Source organism: Cetorhinus maximus, chromosome 29 (assembly GCF_964194155.1).
Source record: "Cetorhinus maximus chromosome 29, sCetMax3.hap1.1, whole genome shotgun sequence".
Taxonomy (NCBI): domain Eukaryota; kingdom Metazoa; phylum Chordata; class Chondrichthyes; order Lamniformes; family Cetorhinidae; genus Cetorhinus; species Cetorhinus maximus.
Window position 1 is genome coordinate 24908424 of NC_135907.1, and position 21349 is coordinate 24929772.

The following is a 21349-nucleotide window of genomic DNA, read 5'->3' on the forward strand; positions in this document are numbered from 1 at the left end:
GTGCCAGACTGCATCGTACAATGCAGTGAGGTCAAGGAAAATTACCCATTTTAAGATTCTTTGCAAGACATTTTCAATGATAGTGATCAGGCCCTCACATTAATCACATGTGCTTCTTCCTTGTTGAAAGCCTGTTTGGTTTGCACTCAGGATGTTCTTCACTTCTGGCTTAATCCACTGTAGGATTAGGGGCTCTACTACCTTGAAGCATACTGATAGCAGAGTTATTGGCCAGTAGCTTGATGGTAATCAAGAAGAGTAATCTGAAGAAGAATCATACAGACTCGAAATGTTAACTCTGTCCTTCTCTCCACAGATGTTGTCAGACCTGCTGAGTTTTTCCAGCATTTTTTTGTTTTTGTTGGTAATTTTGGGTCTTTGCCTGGTTTTGGGAGGCCGATGATTTTAGGTATGTGCCAGGATTTTGAAGTCTTCCTTCACATATGATCCTTGTAACTAATTGGGCCCGTGGGCCAAGGTGTTTTAGGAACTCAGAGGATGTTCTCATAACCAACAACAGTGTCCAGCTTTGTCCAACTCTTGACAAAGGCAGACATAGATGACGAAATTCATCATCGCCTCCAATGTGCCAACTCAGCCTTCAGCCAACTGAGGAACGGGGTCTCAAACCTGAGACTAAGGCCACTGTTTATTGGGCAGTAATGGTTCCCCACGCTCCTATATACTTTGGAGACTTGGATGGATTACAGCAGATGCCTCAAAGCACTGGAGAAGTAGCACCAGCGGTGCCTCAAGATCCTCCAAATTCAGTGCAAGAGGGCAGTCCAATAGCAGCATCCTCTCCCATTCGGAAAGGCACTGAACATATCAAGAGACATTCTTGATATATAACAGAGGCTTCATTTGGGAACATGCAGAGGCGAAGTGGAGGCGTTGGAAGGAGCGCACAAACGTCCAAACAATCTACCAACCCCTCAAGGAGCACCTGCTCTCCATGTGGCATACTCCACATGTTACGCATTGGACTTATCAGCCATTTCAGAACCCTTTAAATCTAAATGGAAGTCATCCTTGAACCCGAGGAGCTGCTTAGGAATAAGGGATCAAATGATACTGTCCTCCAAACCAGAAAGAATTTGTTCACTTGTTATTTAAACCTTCATTAGATTAACCAAACTTGAAAATGAACACAAAGTATCAGTGTATTGTAGTGGCTTTCTTCTCTCCTTTATTGATGATTCGGATTTTTTTGGGGAACTGCTGCAGGGACATTGGCAACCATCAGACATCTTGTCTTACTGGCTAATTCTTCATCTATGAGCCTAGATTGAGTGTGTTAATTGGCTATTCAATTGTGGAATGCATAACAGTGTCTCAAAGCTGTTTTCAACCACACACTTTCCTAAATGGTTATTAGATGGTTATTAAGAGTTTGACTCCTGACCGATTTTTTCTCGCCTGACAACATACAATCCAGAGAAGGCTGATGGCCAGCTCTCTCTTTAGTCCATCCCCTGAAGGGACACTTTTCCCTGCACACTTTCAACTTCAGATTATCTTTCATGTAAACAAAATTCTTCAACACATTTAAACATTATACTGTGCAGCATCTGTTTAATATATTCCATTCAACACTGAAATTTCCTGCCTAATATTAGAGCCAGGAACAGTGCAAGCACACCATTTACCATGTAGGGCTAGCCACCACAGCCTGATGTTACACATTGAAAAAGTATTCCAAGAGTGAAGTGAATGTTCATGTAAAACTACTCAAACCTTTTTAAAAGTTTGAAGGTACACTGCCTTTATATATCATTTACCGGCTGAAAGATTCAGGTTTAAGCCATTGCTATTCTTTAGCTCCCTGGCAGCCTTGCGCCTCCTCAGATGATGGTTTGCGTCGTTGTGGTCAACTCAGTTTTAAACATCGTCCAGTGTGGCTCAGGAGCGCCAGTCTGCCATGGCAGCTGCTGCCGCATTTGCTACAGATGAATATAGGTGGCTGAGATGGTACAAGATTTGCTGGCCTCTATTTTCTCTGGGCCCTTTTCTCAGCCAGCTGAGCTTTCCCTTTCTCCCAACCTCTTATGACGTTCCTCCGAACAGTCAGCCTCCGGAGTCCTAGCCTTAGGCGACTTTCACCCAGTTGTCTGTTTCGATGTCTGCCATCTTCATATCACACTCACAGGGGTCCTAAGGGTATACGCCCATTATCCATCCGATGAACATGGCTGAGCCATTGCAGACGTCAATGGCTTATTAATGAGTATATGCTGATGGAGGTCCTGAAGCATGCTAATCCTGAGTTGGTGATCTTGCCCCACCAAGCAATGCCAAAGATACAGTTGAGAGCAAAGGTGGTCAATAGGATTTGCAAAATCTTGGACATTTTGGCCAAGGCTAGTCATCTGGTACATTTCATAATATTAGTATGGTAGGCCTTTTGAATTTACACTAGTAGCTGTGTGAATTTCTTGCACATTTCCTTGTTTTGAGCAGCTAAGCTGTACTTCACTTGCAGCAATACACACTCAAGTAGACAGCTCAATACCAGAGCAATGGTATTAGCTCCAGCGCACCAGCCAAAGTTGATATAGTGCCCAGAAACCAATGCGTGACATGACTTCAGAAACCTACAACACACACAGTGAAACTTTCCAACTTATTGGTGTCACTATGACCATATGTAAAACTTGAGCATATTCATCCATGTGAAGCAGACTGCACAAGGCATTCCTGTTTTATCCTAAACCCATGAGTACCACTGTGCAAACAGAAATTTATAACTGTGGCATTGCTCACATGCCTTGGGTTATTTCTAGGACTGAAATACCACTGCTAGGGTGAGTGTAATCTTGCTGGGATGAAAAGTGCCACATTTAACAGAGCTCACGATGAAGCCCTTTTTAGAGCAAAGGTAATTGAAATAAACCGTTGCATGCACAATTCAGTCCTTATACATGAAAAAGTAATAGAACCAGCTGTTAAAGAAAAAAGAAAGTTCTATACAGCAAAATATTTCATACACAAACTTGTAACAAATTTCCAATTAAGGAGGATTCAGTTAAATCCACATAACAGCTCTATGCTTTAATCATTATTAGTATTACTACAAGGAATTTAAATTAATATAACTTAAAACATTAAAGCAATATTTCAAGCAGAAAAACACTCCTGCTACCTTGCCAGTGTCACTATTTTAAGCATGGCCTCTCTGAGCAGCCTGCAGCTATACATTTCTGTCCATCTGTGCCCATCACTCAGGCTCATATAGTAAGGAGTTGCATTAGTGGGATTAAGTATAGTGGTGTTACTATTTTTGAAAAATACCATGTTATTTTAAATAAAGTTCAAACTAAAGGCATAGTAAAAACTAAGTAAAATGACATCAATTCGTAAAAGTTCAAATGACATTTCTGAACAAGCTCCGTCTGCTCTTCTCCCTGTCACATCAAATACAATGACCCCAAAAAAATTACCCCAAATTTATGCAACCCTGTTGAAAATTTCTGCCTAACACCCACTATTTGGGGATATGTTTGCTATTTGGTAGGATTTATGGGTGCAAAGCTTCAAGATTGTGATCCATAAAGAAGGTGAAGCAACAGAAGTAGAAACTGTGCTATGTACGGGTTTATTGGTACAATACTGGTGAAGCACAAGGATGGAGAATGGTTGAAACAGGCATATAATGCATTGGTTGAAAAACCACTGCTGTATTTCCATGTGGCATAAATGTCCATTTTTCAAATTCTGCGCGTATTCTACAGTTTTATACAAATCTTTGATTTGGTTTCATCAACAACATTATTGGACATGTCACAGTAAAACCGTGTATCAATCAACAGGATGTAGTTTCCACCCATTATCATACAAACCAAATTCCTAATTTGGGAAGCAACCAAATATATCTGGAGGAGCTTTCTTCCTCAAAGAAAAGCAAAGAAAGAATTCCATCTGTCTACCAAATTTAAACACCTAACTATAGATCTGGAGGCCTCGAAATGTTTATCATTTGCTATCCCCACTTTCTTACCTTCAGAAGCTGCTCATTCTAGTATGGTCTACAGACACTGCCAGCCCACTCAAGTGACCAAGAGAAAGCTCTTGCATTTATAAAGCACCTCATCATGTCCAGAAGACATTTTAAAGTGCTTTAGAGCCAATTTACAGCAAACCTCTGAATTGTAGTTGCTGCTACATAAGTGATCAATCTTTATGTGCTAGTTTAGATATTGAATGGGAGAAATATAAGCAATTGTGAAGGAGCATCACAGCTGAGACTGACCCTATCCTCCATCCAGGGCCCAGGTATGTACAGTTCCCAGCAGCAGTCAATGGACAATGGAAACCTTGGCAAATTTTCCCTCAGAGGCACTGAGACCACTAAGTGAACCTCTTCCTACTCCAGCTAGTACTACATAAACCTTTGATCTTTCTATGCTGTAAAGCTAAGTAGAACAAAGTGTTGCGCTTACCAGCTACGCCATCAGGGAGCTCCTATTTAGTACCGAAGTACTTAAGTTAACTCAAACTAAAGGATTCCCTCTGCCTAACTTACCATTCTTTACAGAAAGAGTCAAGTCCTTTGGATTTGTCAGTGGTTGACAAGTAATGACAAGTCATCTATCTATTCCAAGTTGTGTATCAACATTACTAACAGCATTAAGCTATTTTTAAATATGCCAAGTTTAGAACTTCCCTTACATGGGACTAGTGATAATACTGGTTCCACAATGGTGTGCATCAATGCAGCAAAAAAGCCCTATGAATTGAGAGTTTGAAATGCTATACTACAGCTTCCCCTCTATGGAAATAGTGGCAGTACTGCTTCAAGATGCATAGAACTCTGCAGTGCAGTACAGAAATAACCTCAGAGGATTCAAACACATTTTAATCAGAAGGCTCTTGCACCTTAGAGTGCTTTTTTTTTTGCTGCCCTACGAACCTATACTGGTTCTACATTGTTGGGACTGAGCACTGTAGCGCAGAAGACACTCTGCCAATTCCAAAGACAATATGTAAGAAAATACAACGGAGTACTAGCCCCAGAATAACAGATTGTGAAAAACGTGGATTTCTAAGCCAGTACTCACCTGTAACATAGGGTAAGGATATTCCATACAGTAGACACTGAACATGCTTACAAGTTGCTGTAGGGCACTCGAATTAAGAGAACCACGGCACTGTGGCTGGGATGTGTGTGTGAATTGGTCTATCCGTCAATCGTGAACAGCTGTTTAAGGATTTGTGATGCACACAGTGCAGGCCTTCAGCAACGTGAGGAGGGGAGGCTCTCTGCCTGGTAACATGTTTTCAGCTGTTGCAATCAAACTTCTGTGAATTAACCCTCGTGTCCTGGCCCTGAAGACTCGGTCTGTTTGTAGAGAAGGCATCTGCTTTCCCCACCCAAAAGCTTTTTTTTTAAAGCAATGCGCCTGCACTGTAATAGATACAAACAGGTGCACACTTGCCACTTTAGTTCAAGCAGGCGTCACTTTTTATATGGTTGAAAGCTGCAGCAATGCCTTTCAAGAGGATATTCCAATCAGTTTTATACATGTCTTTGCTTTGTGTGTTTAACAACTGGATTCTGCTATTTGAAACATTACAAGCATTTCATATAACATTTCATTATCAACCCAACTTTTGAAATTAAATTATTTTTGTGGAGTAACATTGCCTCTAGCCCCTCCCTCCTACTTTGTTATTTTAAATCAAACATTTCACCCAGTTAAAAAGAAATCAAAATCTGCCAACTATATTTTGCTGCACAGGATGCCTCTGACATTGTGTTGCAACTATCGTATTTAACAATGAAAATGTCTTTCATGTGCATACACTTTTTTTTGGTTTTGTAAAATGGCTACTGCCCAAAACCTTTATTTATGTATCATGACAGAGATCATATAAGACCAAAAGACATGGGAGCAGAACTAGGCCATTTGGCCCATTGAGTCTGCTCTGCCTTTCAATGAGATCATGGCTGATCTGATAATTCTCAACTCCACTTTCCTGCCATTTCCCCATAACCCTTGATTTCCTTACTGATTAAAAATCTGTCCATCTCAGCTTTGAATATACTTAAAGACCCAACCTCTACAGACCTCTGCAGTAAAGGATTCCACAGAGTCACTAACCTCAGAGAAGAAATTCCTCCTCATTTCTGTCTTAAATAGGTGACCCCTTACTCTGAGATTATGCCCTCTGGTCCTAGACTCTCCCAAAAGGGGAAACAACCTCTCAGCATCTACCCTGTCAAGTCCCCTAAGAATCTCATATGCTTCAATAAGGCCACCTCTCATTCTTCTAAACTCCAAACTCCTACTCAATCTTTCCTCGTAAGAAAATCTCTCCATGCCCGGGACTTCTCTGGACTGCCTCCAATGCCAGTATCTCTTTCCTTAGATAAGGGGACCAAAACTGTTCACAGTATTCTAGGTGTGGTCTAACTAGTGCCTTGTATAGTTTTGGCAAGACCCATTTTTATACTCCATTCTCTTTGAAATAAAGGCCAACATTCCATTTGCCTTCCCTATTACCTGCTGAACTTGTAAGTTAGCTTTTTGGGATTCATGCAAAAGGGCTCCCAAATCCCTCTGTGCTGTAACTTTTTGCAGTCTTTTTCCATTTAAGTATCCAGCTCGTCTATTCTTCCTGCCAAAGTGCTTAACCTTACATTTTCCCACGTTATATTCCATCTGCCATTTTTTTGCCCACTCACCTAACCTGTCTATATCCCTCTCTAGACTCTGTGTCATCCTCACCACTTGCCTTCCCACCTATTTTTGTGTCATCTGCAAACTTGGCGATATTACATTCACCTCCCTCATCTAAGTCATTAATATATATTGTAAATAATTGTGGCCCCAGCGCTGATCACTGTGGCACTCCACTAGTTACAGGTTGCCATCCTGAAAATGCCCCCCTCATCCCAAGTCTGTTTTCTATTCGTTACCCAATCCGCTATCCATGCTAATGTACTACCCCAACACCATGGCTCTTTTCTTATTAAGTAGCCTTATGTGCGGTACCTTATCAAACACCTTTTGGAAAGCCAAATATATCTACTGGGAACATCTACTGGTTCCCCTTTACCTATCCTGCTTGTTACCTCCTCAAAGAATTCTAATAAATTTGTCAGGCATGATTTCCACTTCATGGAGCTATGCTGACTCTGCTTGATTAGATTATGTATTTCTAAATGCTCTGCTATTACATTCTTTGTAATAGACTCTAACATTTACCCAATGACAGATGTTAAGCTAACTGGCCTGTAGCTACCTGTTTTTGGTCTCCCTCCCTTTTTGAATAAGGGCGTTACATTGACAGTTTTCCAATCCTCTGGCACTTTTCCAGAATCTAAGGATTCCTGGAAGATTACAACCAGTGTATCCACTATTTGTGTAGCTTTTCCTTTAATATCCTAGGATGCAACCCATCAGGTCCAGGGGACTTACCGGCCTTTAGCTCCATTAGCTTCCCTAGTACTTTTTCTCTTGTGATAGTTACTACATTTATTTCCTCCCCCACTTTTGTCCCTTGACTATTTAGTATTTTTGGAATGCTTTTAGTGTCTTCCACCATGAAGACTGATGCAAAATATTTATTCAACTCCTCTGCCATTTCCTGGTTCCTCATTATTTCCCCAGCCTCATTCACTAAGGGGCCAATGTTCACTTTGGCCCCTCTCTTCCTTTTTATATATTTAAAGTAGCCCTCACTGTCTATTTTTGTATTACTTGCTAGTTTACCCTCAAAGTCTATTTTCTCCCTCTATTATTTTTTGGTCAGCTTTTGATGGTTTTTAAAACTTTCCCAATCCTCTGGCTTACCACTAATCTTTGCCACATTGTATGCTTTTTCTTTCAATTTTACTATTGTTAACTTCCTTGGTTAACCATGATTGGTTTATCCCCTTCCTCAAATCTTTCTTTCTCACTGGGATGGATCATTGTTGTAAGTCATGAGCTATTTTCGTGAATATCTGCCTTTGTTCATCAACCGTCTTTTCTGCTAAACTCCTCTCCCAGTCCACTTCAGCCAACTCTGCCCTCATTCAATTGAAATTACCCTTATTTAAGTTTAGCACTGTTGCTTCTGACCCAAGTTTCTCACTCTCAAACTGAATGCTAAATTCTACCATGCTATGGTTACTGTTTCCTAGAAGATCTTTTACTCAGATCATTTATTAAAACTGCCTCGTTACACATTACCAGATCCCAAATAGCTTGACCCCTGATTGGATCCACAACATATTGTTCTAGGAAACTGTCCTGAATACACTATGAATTCTTATTCACTGCACTAGCTAATATTGTCCTTAATCTCATTGCTCATGTTTGGTCAGTACAGCACTTGCCTTCCTCAGACGGCATGATTCCTTGCATACAGCTTCACTTGTCAGTATCCATCCTTTACATCGAGGGTAGTAACGACTTTTGCATTGGCAAGTTGTGGCAGAATTTCTTCAATAGTTGGCATGGGATAGTGAGATCTCTTCAAAGTTTTATTGGAGGTCCTTTGGATTAATGCACATTCTCAGCTTTCCACGATTTTTCATTGCTACCATGTTGCTAATCCCTGTCGCAGAAGTTGTCATTTTCTTGATTACTTGCATATTTCCAAGTTCCTCTAACTTGTCTTTCAGGCTGGATTTGAGGGCAGCTGGAACTCTCCTCACAAAGTGTTGAGTTGATCTTACATTCTCATCAACTTACATCCAAGGGTTGTGAAAACATCTTTGTAATCTGTTAGGATCTGTTCAGCAGTCAATGGCTTAGTGTCATGCAAAACATTGCAATTCTCCTCTAGTACTTGAAGGGTTATTAGTCCAAGCTTTTGACATGTTTCAGCTGAGTTGAGAGGGTTTACTTGGTGTCCACTACCTGGAACTGAAGATCACCTTTCCTTCCATCATATTGGACTCTCGACTTAGTTTGTCTTCATGGGGTGAACACCATTCCATCACAGAGTCTCAAGTTTACCTTCAACGGCTTCACTTTCAGGTCACGACCTTGAGCGAATTCACACAAGTCTGCGAAGCTCATGATATTGCACGTAGCACTAATGCCGATCTGACATTTCAGATTAACTTGGTGCTCTCCTTCTGCAACCATCATTTCAACAGTCACAAACCACCTTTTACCTTGTGACTTGACAACACCAACTTGTTCTAGGTCATGGTGTGATTCACCAGAATCATCATCCAGCATCTCTCCAGAAACCATCTTTATCAGCTTGCTTTTCTTCTTTCTAGCAAGACACTTGAGTGCAAAGTGGTTCAGCTTCTTGCAGCAAGAGCTGTGCCTTCTCCATGCTGAACATACTTCCTTTTCTTTCTTGTGGCGCCCTCCACACTATTTACACCCAATACTCTGGCCCTGATCTTTTGGCTGGCCCTTCTGCCAATCGTCCTTCCCTTTCTCCACTGACTTGTGCTTGGAAGGCTTGTAATGCCTCTCAGCATAGTGCAAAGGCTTACTAGGTCTCCCATTAATATTCTTCAGCTGATGATTAATGGCCTTAGAACTTCTGAACATGTCAATAGTTCTCTTAAGAGTAAGTTTTTCTTATCTCAGCAGATGTGCTCTCACAGCAGGATCTCTTGTTCCCAAGATAATCCTTTCTCTGATGAGATCATCATTCAGTTGTCCAAACACAAAATTCAGCTAGGTGTCTCAGTATAGTTACATAGTATTAATATTTTTACCCTCTCTTCCTGAGGTCTAGTGTAGACACATCACGTTCATAAATAACATTAGATGAAGGTTTAAAGTGGGTCTTCAAGGCCTTCAAAATTTCAGAAGTCTGACTTTGCTGCTCCTCAGTGAAGTCTAGAATGCAATACACCTTGTAGCACTCTTTCCCCAGCAGTGATAACAGAGTTTCTACTCTTATTTGTTCAGGTTTCTTGTTAAACTCTGTGGCAATCTCATAATTCTGCCATTGAGACTGGAAGAATTTCTAATTCAGTCTCAAATCTCCCTTAATCTCCATAGGAGCAGGTACTGAAATATTTGAAGCCATAAATACTCACCCAGCTGCAGATGTCCCGTACAAGGTTGCAGACTGAAGTTTCAATTATTCTGTTTTTCGCAGTCACTCTACGCTATCAAAATCCATTCAATCCCAGCAATATTCTTCTAACAGCATGTTCTATGCGTTATGTAAAATAGCTACTGCCCAAAACCTTTATTGACATATTGTGACGTCAGAAGTATTATGAACTTTAAAAAAATAGGAAAAGTAGGCCATTTGGCCATTGAACCTGCCCAGTCATTCAAAAGATCACGGCTGATCTGGTTGTGGTCTTAACTTCACTCTCCTGCCTATCCACCATATCTCTTGGCCCCCTTGTCAATCAAAAATCTGTCCAGCTCAGCCTTGAATATATCCAATGACCCAGCCTCCACTGCTTCCTGGGGAAGAGAATTCCACACTACCCTCAGAGAAGGAATTCCTCATCATCTCCGTTTTAAAAAGGGAGACCCCTTTTTTTGGGAAACTGTGTCCCCTAGTTCTAGATTCCCCACGAGGGAAACATCCTCGTAGCACTGGCCCTGTCAAGCCCCCTCAGAATCTTCTATGTTTTAATAAGATCACCTCTCATTCTTCTAAACTCCGACGAGTATAGGCCCAACCTGCTCAGCCTTTCCTCTCAAGACAAGCCCCTTATTCCAGGAATCAGCCTAGTGAACCTTCTCTGAACTGCACCCAAAGCAATTATGTTCCTCCTGAAGTAAGGTGACCAAAACTGTACACAGTTCTCTAGGTACGGTCTCAATAATGCCATGTATAGTTGTAACAGACTTCCCTATTTTCATACTCCATCCCCCTTGCAATCAAGGCCAACACCCCATTTGCTTTCCTAATCACTTGCTGTGCCTGCATATTAACTTTATGATTCATGTACAAGGACACCCAGGTCCCTCTGTACCACAGTTTTCTGCAGCCTCTCTCCATTTAAATAACATTCTGCTTTTCTATCCTTCCTGCTAAAGTGGACAACCACTCATTTTCCCACATTATACTCCATCTGTCAAATTTTTGCCCACTCACTTAACCTATCTATATCCCTTTGCAGATTCTTTGTATCCGCTTCACGACTTGCTTTCCTGCCTTCATATCGTCAACAAATTTGGCTTCAATATAGTCGGTCCCTTCATCCAAGTCATTGGCATAGATTGTAAATAGTTGAGTCCCCAACACTGATCCCTGTGGCACTCCACTGGTTACAATTTGCCATCCTGAAAATGACCCATTTGTCCCAACTCTGTTTCATGTTAGTTAGACAGTCCTTCATCTTAATGCTAATATATCACCCCCAACACCATAAGTTCTTACCTTTTATGTAGCACCTTATTGAGTGTCTTTTGGAAATCCAAATACACTATCTCTGCTGGTTACCCTGTATCCACCTTGCTTGTTACATCCTCAAAGAACTCTAATAAAGTTTCAAACACAACTTCCCTTTCATAAAACCATATTGACTCTGCCCTGTATTATGATTTTCTAAATGCCCTGCTACTACCTCTTTAACAATGGATTCTAGCATCTTCCCAATGACAGAGTTAGACTATCTGGCCTATAGTTTCTTGCTTTCTGTCTCCCTCTTTTCTTGAACAGAGGTGTTACATTTGCATTTTTCCAATTCGTTGAAACATTTCCAGAATCCAGGGAATTTTGGAAGATTACAAGCAATGCATCCACTGTCTCTGCAGCCATTTCCTTTAAGACCCTAGGTTGCAGGCCATTAGGTCTGCATTAGGTCCATGGGACTTGTCAGCCTTACGACCCGTTAGTATTCCATTATTTTTTCTCTAGTGATCGTGATTTTTCTAAGTTCCTCCCCCCCCTCCCTTTTGCCTCTTGATTTTCTACTATTCATGAGGTACTTTTTGTGTCTTACAAAATACTTGTTCAAAGCCTCTGTCATTTCCTAGTTTCCCATTATTAATTTCCAAGTCTCAACCTCTAAGGGACCAATGCTCCCTTTAGCTCTTCTCTTCCTTTGTGTATACTTGTAGCAGCTTTTACTGTCTGTTTTTACATTTCTTGCTAGTTTTCTCTCCAATCTCTGCCTCAATTTTTTAAAAATTCATCCTTCGCCAATTTCTCAAACTTCCCCAATCCCCTGGCTCATCACAAATATTCTCTGCCCTTTTTTTCCAATTTGGTACCATTCTTAACTTCCATGGTTAGCCATGAATGGTGCATCCTTTTGGTATAGTCTTTCCTCCTCGATGGAATATATCTTTGTTGAGATTATGAAATATTTCCTTAAATGCCTGCCACTGTTTCACAAATGTTTTACCTTTTAATCTATTTACCCAGGCAACTTTAGCCAACTCTGTCTTCATAAACATAAATAAACGTGATTACAAGGGTAAGACATTAGTAATAGGCCCACATATTTCACTATCAAACTGAATGTGACATTCTATCATGTTATGATCACTCTTGCCTAGAGGATCCTTTACAATTAGGTCTTTAACTAATCCTGTATTATTACACATTAGCTGGTCCTTGTTAGGTTCCAGATGTATTGTTCTAAGAAACTGTCCCAAATACACACTATGAACTCATCCTGCAGGCTACCTTGGCCAATTTGAGTTATCCAATTGATGTGAAGATTAAATTCACGTACAATGTTTGCAGTACCTTTCTTGCAAGCCCCCATTATTTCTTGATGTAGCTTCTGTTAGGGGTCTATAAACTACTCCCACCAGTGACTTATTTCCTTTGCTAGTTCTTACCTCTACCCAAACTATTCTACATCTTGATCTTCTGAACCAAGGTCATTTCTCACTATTGTACTGATCTTATCCTTTATTAATAGAGCTACTCACCTCCTTTCCTTTTCTCCTGTCCTTCCAAAATGTCAAATACTCTCAAGTGTTCAGGTCCCAGCCTTGGTCTCCTTGCAATTGCATCTCTGTAATGGCTGTCATACTCATTTATTTCTATTTGTGCTATCAATTCATCCATTTTGTTCAGCTTTCTCCACAGCCCTAGTCATACGATTCACCTGGGCACTAGTCCCAGCACGGTTCAGGTGAAGGCCATCCCAATGGTACTGCTCCCTCTTTCCCCAGTACTGGTGCCAGTGCCCCATGAATCAAACCCATTTCTCCCACTCCAATCTTTGAGCCATGTATTCAACCCTCTGATCTTACCTATGCCAATTAGCTCGTGGTTCAGGTAGTAATCAAGAGATTATTACCTTTGTGGTTCTACTTTTTAATTTAGCCCCTAGCTGCTCATACCCAAACATCTTTCTTAGTCCTACCTATGTTGTCGGTATCCACATGGACCACAACAAATGGACCCCACCCCCTCCCACTCCAAGTCCCTCTCCAGCCCCAAGGAGATGTCCTTAATCCTTGCACTGGGCTGAAAACACAGCCTCCGGGACTCATGCTCTCGGCTGTAGAGAACCTTATCTATCCTGTTGCAGATCGCACGAGTATGGTAGTCACATGTATAAAAGTATTTATCTAAACATGTACTCTTCTCAAAGGTGAATATTTCCTATTTGCATCTCTTGGAATCTACATCTGCCACAAAACAGTCCTGAATGGGGTAAAGGGTTGCCAACTTATGCAGCATATTGTTACTTCACTGCTCTGCACACTTCCCTAATGGTATCCATGGTTTTACTACAATACACTAGTAATATAGTCGAACTGATTCCATTGCCCAGGCTCACTTGATCATATTTTTGCTCGTGAGTCAGCAAATCCACATGAAAGTCCCACTAAAGGAGTTGAGCAGTTAATCTCAACAGACATATCAGTGCAATACTGAAGGAACACTGCATTTGAGCCCTTTGTACAAGGCTTTAAAACTGAGGCATCACTACTGTCGGTTCAGGTGGGTGCTAAAGATTCTATGAGGAATAGCAGGGAAATTCTCCCTGTACCTTTGGGAGGATGTTTCCCTTGGCTGGGGACCCGACCTAAGAGGTCATTGTTTCAAGATCATTAGCTAACCATTTTTAGGACTGAGATGAGGATAAATGTTTTCACTCAAAGGATTGTGAATCTTTAGAATTCTCTTCCCCAGAGGGCCATGGATGTTCACTCCCTGAATGTATTCAAGATAGAGAGTGATAGATTTTTGGATAATAAAGGAATTAAGAGATATGGGAATAGTGTGGAAAGGTTGAGTTGAGGTAGAAGATCATATGGAATGGCAAGCAGCTTTGAAGGGCCTATTCCTGCTCCTATTTCTTATATTCCTATTTAGTGAGGAAATGCCACACATGGAAGACTTAGGGGACTGAAAGCATGGTCTCCAATGGTGAAACATGCAATGGGGATGCATGAGAGGCCAAAAGCAGTGGAATAGAGTTCAGGGTATGGGGATGCATATAGCAGAATGTTGTTACAGGAATACCTCATATCTAAGTGAAAAAGAAAGCACATACATTCATAAGGTGTTCATCATGTCCTCAAAACGTCTCATCCATTGAGGTACAGCCATTTTACTTTTCAAATGGCTCTTCATTTTTTATAAATACCTTCCATTTGTGCAAGTGATATCTATGTATATTGGAGTGCTTCCCTGTGAATGGTTTGTCTGTTAAGTGGTCTGTGTACTTGTTCAACAAAATGAGAGAAGATAAATTCAAACTGCTTTAGAAAGGTGTTTCTCCAAGGTCAAACAGGGCAAGTATCTGGAGGACAAACACATGCTAGATTACAACTGCTAGGATAGTCGGAAGGTGGAGCAAATGAATTGTTGAGGTCAATTTCAACTTCCCCAACTGGCAGAAACTGGGTCAGAGGCTGGGGGGCGGAGGTTAGGGATTTTGCTATTCCTTCCCCACCAATATGGCTGAATGCAATCTGAAATCTCAGGCGGTAAGAACACCAGTCCCATGCCAGCACACTTTTCTTTAAATAGGCAGATTGGACTCCAATTATGTAATCAGGGTTCAATCTGCTATTTTCACCTGCCAGGCCAACTCTGCCGGGAACAGAAGGTAGAGCCAGAAGGTGAGTTATTTTAATTTTTTTCTTTCTACAGGAGTACCTTGTGGGCTAGAAGAAGAAAGACTGTTCATCCTGACTCCACAAGGAAGCATTTCCCATTCCCCAATACCCCAGAGCCTCAAGGCCTCCCTTTCCCAACCGGCTTTCCTTGTGTCCCCAGCAGAAATATATTGTTCCAGCTATCAAAATAGTTTTATTGTTGTTGATTCAGAACAAAAGGTAACTGTGTTCATCTCTTACAGTCCGAATCTCTCTATTTTGTTTCTATAAATCTCTATTCTAACCTTTAACTTCTTGAAAGAATATTAAAGAATTTTTCATTATTGTCACAGGCATCACCAATCGAACCAGGGTTCTTGAGCCACATGTTGGGTTATGGGAAACCTGTTGTTAGGTGAAGACCCAGGTACAACATCAGGTAAGTATTAAACAAATAAGGTCCAAGATTTAACTAACATCTAGTCAGCATTGTACACACTAGACAATTGCTGTGACCTATCAAGCTACAAAGCAGTGACCATCCTCTTCTATACTTACCCAAATCAGCATTTGACTAGTATCTTGGTAATATGCTACAAAGCTTTTCTATCCTCCTTAGATCATCAGAGCTAATCTTTCATTGCATCTCATTAGCATTCAGCTACATCCCAACCATATGACTAATGAACAAAACAAATTGGTGGAATAACAGAGAAAAATTCTTAAAACTTTGACTTTTTTTTCTTGTCATTTATCCATCGTTAGGGGGGCAGGAAAACAGCCTACCAAAAGAGCCCTCTGCAGTTGCCTACTAGGAGGTGCTGCAGAGCGCATCTCTAAGCTTCCTTTCTCTTTGCAGGAAGACACCGTAGCCTCTGATCTGCACTGCTCAGATCACAATCTGACTAGTGCAGAGATTAAACTTGCACTGGGTGGCTCTGTATATTTGATGCTCAAGTTCTCAGCATTGTTTTTTTGAGATTAAAAAATGAATTTGGACAAAGGTTTGTTCCAGTTCACTGTCAAATTGAGAATTTCTATCTTTGCTATAATTAGTATTCTGCAAAAATAAAAAAAATCAACCAGGTAATTCAGGAGAAATGTTTACCATCATACAGTATACTTACAGTAAAAGTCGTTAGATAACATATCACTTATATACAAAATCAAAAACATAATGGCTTCATCTTTCCTCGCAGCATGACATATGCTAGCCAGCCCGGCAGGTTGGCTGCATGCCAGGGATTTTCTACTTCCCCAATAACAGATGAGCCACTATCAGTGCTCTACACAACAGCTGCCTGTATGCCAGCATCATCCCCCTGCCCATTGCTAACTGTAATCTAGTGCCTCTGATTTAATACTGTAATTACTTCTAATGTTGTATGGAAGAGATAAATGTTCAGGATCTGTTCACCCAGAACAGGATGATGACAAAAAACAGCAATCCTATTAACTGCTGGACCACAAATACACTGTTACTTCCTGACTGAAGCTTGCAATAAAAAACATACAATCCAAAAATGCAAAGATTTTGGTAAAAGACCAGCAAGAAATGATATTGTATCCTATTTCATCTTCAGCCAACCTAAATTAATAGTAAAAGTTAGCATTTTAGCACTGAAAGTGAATGTTTGACTCTTCATCCAATGTGGTCCCATCATTCGCTTACACCAAGCCTTCAACCATGATAGTCTGAGATGGCGTTCATCTTCCTTTCTCCATCATCCTTGCAACCAATGCTTGTCATCAGCTTGCTGGGCACTGGCTTCCAGTAAAACTCTTCCACACCAAGGTGATGCCTTACAGTTTCAAATCACTCAATAATGGCTGATACTCACTCATGGCCCTGAGGATTGACCCTATTAACCATCTGATTAGAAAGTGAATACTCACTGTCTGTACAGGACCACCCAAACCTCACAGCTATTTAAAATCATGAATGAGCAGTTGACTGCACAGATTTCAAAATGGAATCACTGCATATCTGAGGGTTCCAGTCTTGAAAAAAAATGAAGGGGAGGCTGAACCCTTTATCTTTAAATCACAACTCTCTGTTCCTGACATATCAATGTTTGAGGATTACATCACACTGTAATAAATACAGTTTGCATAGTAGCTCACAAGCAAAAGAGCAATGAAGGAATGACACTACTAAATTATCTTGCTGCAAGTCTGTCACTACATTGATTTTTTTCAGATGTGGGGAGGTGGGTGTGGACAGGAAAATCACTAAGATTCTCTGCATAGAGGCCAGCAACTCATTTCTGTTGTCATGGTAATTAAACAATCTTAGAGAGTTGATTCTAAACCTGCATATCATTGTTCTAATCCACCTCCTCTAATTTTCTTCCCTTGTCCTTTTCCTCCTGCAAAGAATGACTTATGGTGCGATCCAGTTCACCAGGTGAAGGCTACCTTCCTAGGTTACTCTCAAATGATCGTTCTTTGTATAAGTTCCAGCAGGTTTTTCAATCATGAGGGCACCTTATCCGATTCTCCTCTCAACTATGTTCACTCATATAATTACAGCCGAATTAACTGGATACCAATCAAGACCTTGAACTCAAGATGACTTTTGACCGAGGCCAATTGGAACACTCAACCTTGCCCATCCTCCCACTTATTCCTGGGTTAGAACAATAATCAGACCTGGCATAGTCTACATCTATGCAGTACCACGTGATATAGAAACTATGGTACTTGGAGAAAAAACAGATGTAAGTTTAAACCATACCATGGCAAATTGTGAAACTGAATTCATTATATCTGTTTGTTTGTGGGCTAGCACCAGAAAAAATGGCTATGAAAGCTGCTAAGGTGAGGAGCCTGGCACTTCTTACTGGTCCAGTCTACACTCAAACAGAAAATTTCAGCACAAAAGGAGGCAATTCAGCCACAGGTCTAGTCAACACTACACTGATGCTGCTCTTTGAAGTGGCTTGACAAGCCATTCAATTGTACAGACAATTGCTGAGGAGCAAGGCAGCTCAGCATCTTTATAGCTAGTGATGGGAAGGGAATAGATGCAGCCTGATTAGTGCTACCCACATCTTAAAAAAAACTTGCATTTATATAGCGCCTGTCAAAACTACGAGACGACTTAAAGCACACTAAACCCAGGTACTTCTGAGGCGTAGTCACTGCTGTAACGAAAGAAATAAGGCAGCCAATTTGCACACAGCAAGTTTTCACAAACAGCAACGTGATAATCTGTTTCAGACGTGTTTATTTGCTAAATACTGGCCAGGACTCTGGGGATCGCTTTTCTGTTCATCTTTGAAATCGTGCCATGGGCTCTTTTATGTTCACATGAGAGGGTAGAGCGGGACTCGGTTTAACATTTCATCCAAGGAAAGCAGTGCGACACTCCCTCAGTACTGCACTGGAGTGACAGCCTTGATTTTTGTGTTCAAGTCCTTAAGTGGCACTTGAACCCTGAGCCTTGTGACTCCTCTCTGACACTCAGTCACCTACTATCCTTCGCTGTTTGCCTTTTAGCAATGCATCTGTCCAGCCATCTCTCCAATCAGGTTGCACCTTGTGAATCAGTTTATGTCATGTCAGACAGTTACAAATGCCTTGCTAAAATCCACTAGATATGTGACCTTCAGTAAATTTCTCCCAGTGCAGTCAACCAACACCACCAAAACCAGACTATCTAGTCATTTATCTCTGTAATTTATGAGAGCTTGCTGTGTGTAAATTGCAGCCATCTTATATTGCAACAGTGACTACAATTCAAAAATATTTCACTGGCAGTAAGGTACTTTGGGACGTGGTAAGATAATGAAATGCACTATATAAATCCAAGTTTTTAACCTTCTTTCTTTCCTCACACTGAGATTCATTAACTGTTCACTAAACTCAATTTATTTCTAAAACAAAAAATCAAGCTTCCCAATGACAAACTGGGGAAGCATGCAGGTCTCTGTATAAGCCACTGGGAGTTGCACAATAAAGTTGGATGAAACAGTCTTTCATCGTCATTGCCTTTCCTGTGATTAAGTATCTCTGCCACTCAGCAAGCTCTCTCTTCCCTTATATTCTCCCTCACCAGTTTTTGGCTGGCATCATGCATTTCCCAGATGATAGATCATAGATACAAACTCAGATCTTGTTTCTCTAGCTTGACACTCTTGTGTAAAAAAGTAACTGAAATATGTGTAGGTACTTTTTTTTGCCCACGTGGCTTTTTTTGCAGTCACTGTGGCGACTCGAATCTGACTCCAGTTATATCTTGGCAAATGAAATTTCCTAATTTGGGCTGAAAGTAGCTGATGTTTATTGCTCACATAATCCTTAGGAAAAAAGTACTTGATTCATTTGGCAACTACTAATTCAGATTGTGCAGATGTGCTGGCAGCAGTGTAGAGCAGTAGCAATCGATGGACCTGTCCTGCATATTTCAGCCAACAGAATTCCAGTCAAAGATGTACTGAAGCAGGTCTCCATACTTGCCAAACCTTTTCTTTAAAAGTACTGCAGTGTGGTCAATTACACTCAGAGGATGTAACCGTAACCCAAAAATACTTTCTTACAGTACCATATGCAAAAGAGGCACAAGTTTAATTTGCATCTTGCGACCAGGTCTCCAAGTCATCCTACCCTCCACAGAAATGTTCACCAGCTCACCTAGAAGAAACATGCGTGTGCCCGTACATAAATGTAGTTGTCCAAAGTCTCTGCAAATCAGCTTTACTGATGGTAATTTATCTGTGCACCTGTTTCTAAATACATTAATAATCGCCTCTTATATACAATATATAAATTCATAGAATAGTTACAGCATAGGAGACCATTTGGCCAGTTATGTCCATGTCAGCCTAGGCAGCTTACAAAAGAAAATATATTTCTAAAGTCACAATTATAATTACTTCTGGTTTGGCAAGGGTTGATGCACAAAGCACAACACATTACTAAAATTTTAAATTCACAATCTTGGATAGTTAAGAATTTCTATCTTGCATAAGACAGTAATTGATATTAACACAAAGGTTATCTTTGACTGGATAGAAGAATGATCTTTATTTTGAAGTTGCACCTTCATTAACATATTTATTTATATGAAGATGTTGAATGTAAAATGGCACATAAGTAATTTTGCTAAAAAAAACTTGGCCAACTGAAGCACATAATTTTTGTCACTGTCTTTGATGTTCCAAACCTGCTTGCTGTTTGCAATTAAGCAATCTGGTTTGCAGACCAGAAATTCCAGCAACGCATGGTCTTTACATCAGTTGAATCAATCTCAACTAATGCTGGTAATGACTACCAGCTGAATCACATATTTTGTACTGACTGTGCTGGTTACTCTTCTGACCAATTCACCAAAACCTTTACTGAAATAACATAAGTCAAAACTTCAGGTTTTCAGGAATGAACTATCATTTGTCCACAATATAAATATACTAAAGGGTCAAAATCAGCAACGGAAAGTGGATTAAGTTAATTTATCATTCTGCAGTTACAGCCACACAGTCCAAAATATTCAGAGAAAAAATCTAGATAAGCTTCAATTAAAACGCACCACGTATGGACTCTGGGATATAATTAGTCTAAGTCCTCACTAGTCCCCTTACTCCGTATGGAGTCAGCAGTGACAACGCATTATAAATAGCCTTAATAGAAGCAGACCTATGGTGTGATGTATTTAACATGACAAGCTACTCTCGATTTTAAAAGCATCCGCCAGGGGGCAGAGGGGGGGGGGGGGCGGGAGAGAGAGAGAGAGAGAGAGAGAGATAGAGTGAGAGAGAGAAACACCTCCTGGAAAATTATTAAGTACTGTCCAGGCAAGTACCCTTTGGATCTTAAGCAGAACACCACATGGAGGTTTTCAGAGTTTGTTTAACTATGATATAAAAGTACAGATGATGGCCTGGAAACTGGGTTGACTAGCTACACAGCTTCTGTTGTTACCGTTTGTCACAATATAAGAAAAAAATTAATTTTAATGATTCATTAAAAAAGTAACTACGGTTTCTTTTGTATGGAGCCAACTTCCTACAGTGTTCTGATGAAAGGTCATCGGCCTAAAACATTAACTCTATTTCTCTTCACAGATGCTGCCTGGCCTACTGAGTATCTCTAGCATTTTTAGTTATTATTTCAGATTTCCAACACCTGCAGTATTTTGCTTTTATCCTACACTGCCACATGAGACCCACGGTCACCATGAATGTCCTGGATAGAGAAGACTGGTAGATAATGGAATGTCCCAAACCACAATGTGATTGTAGAAAACTTCCCAAGGTTTGATCCCCATCAGTGCTCAACTAGCTAACCAGGACCATGGTTGGGGTTCTATAACTGGCCTCAGAGGCCAAGGCTGCGAGGGTTGAGGGAGTGGGGCACGCAATTTGCTTGAATTCCTGTTCTTGATCTCGAATAACTGATTACCATTAGAA

The 21349-nt window shown here is 40.6% G+C and overlaps 1 protein-coding gene across 10 annotated transcripts in view; it reads right to left on the minus strand.

Annotated features, from left to right (window-relative positions):
* Positions 1-21349, minus strand: part of LOC144669472 (RNA binding protein fox-1 homolog 1-like) — a 304542-nt gene that overhangs the window by 116777 nt on the left and 166416 nt on the right. Inside the window, exon 1 of one of the 10 annotated variants that reach the window (XM_078531935.1) lies at positions 5058-5117. The exons of the other annotated variants lie outside the window; for them this stretch is intronic. Coding sequence (XP_078388061.1) covers positions 5058-5102 — 45 coding nt within the window. The 5' untranslated portion in view covers positions 5103-5117. Of the gene's footprint in view, positions 1-5057; positions 5118-21349 lie in introns of those variants that run through there. 10 annotated transcript variants of the gene reach the window in all.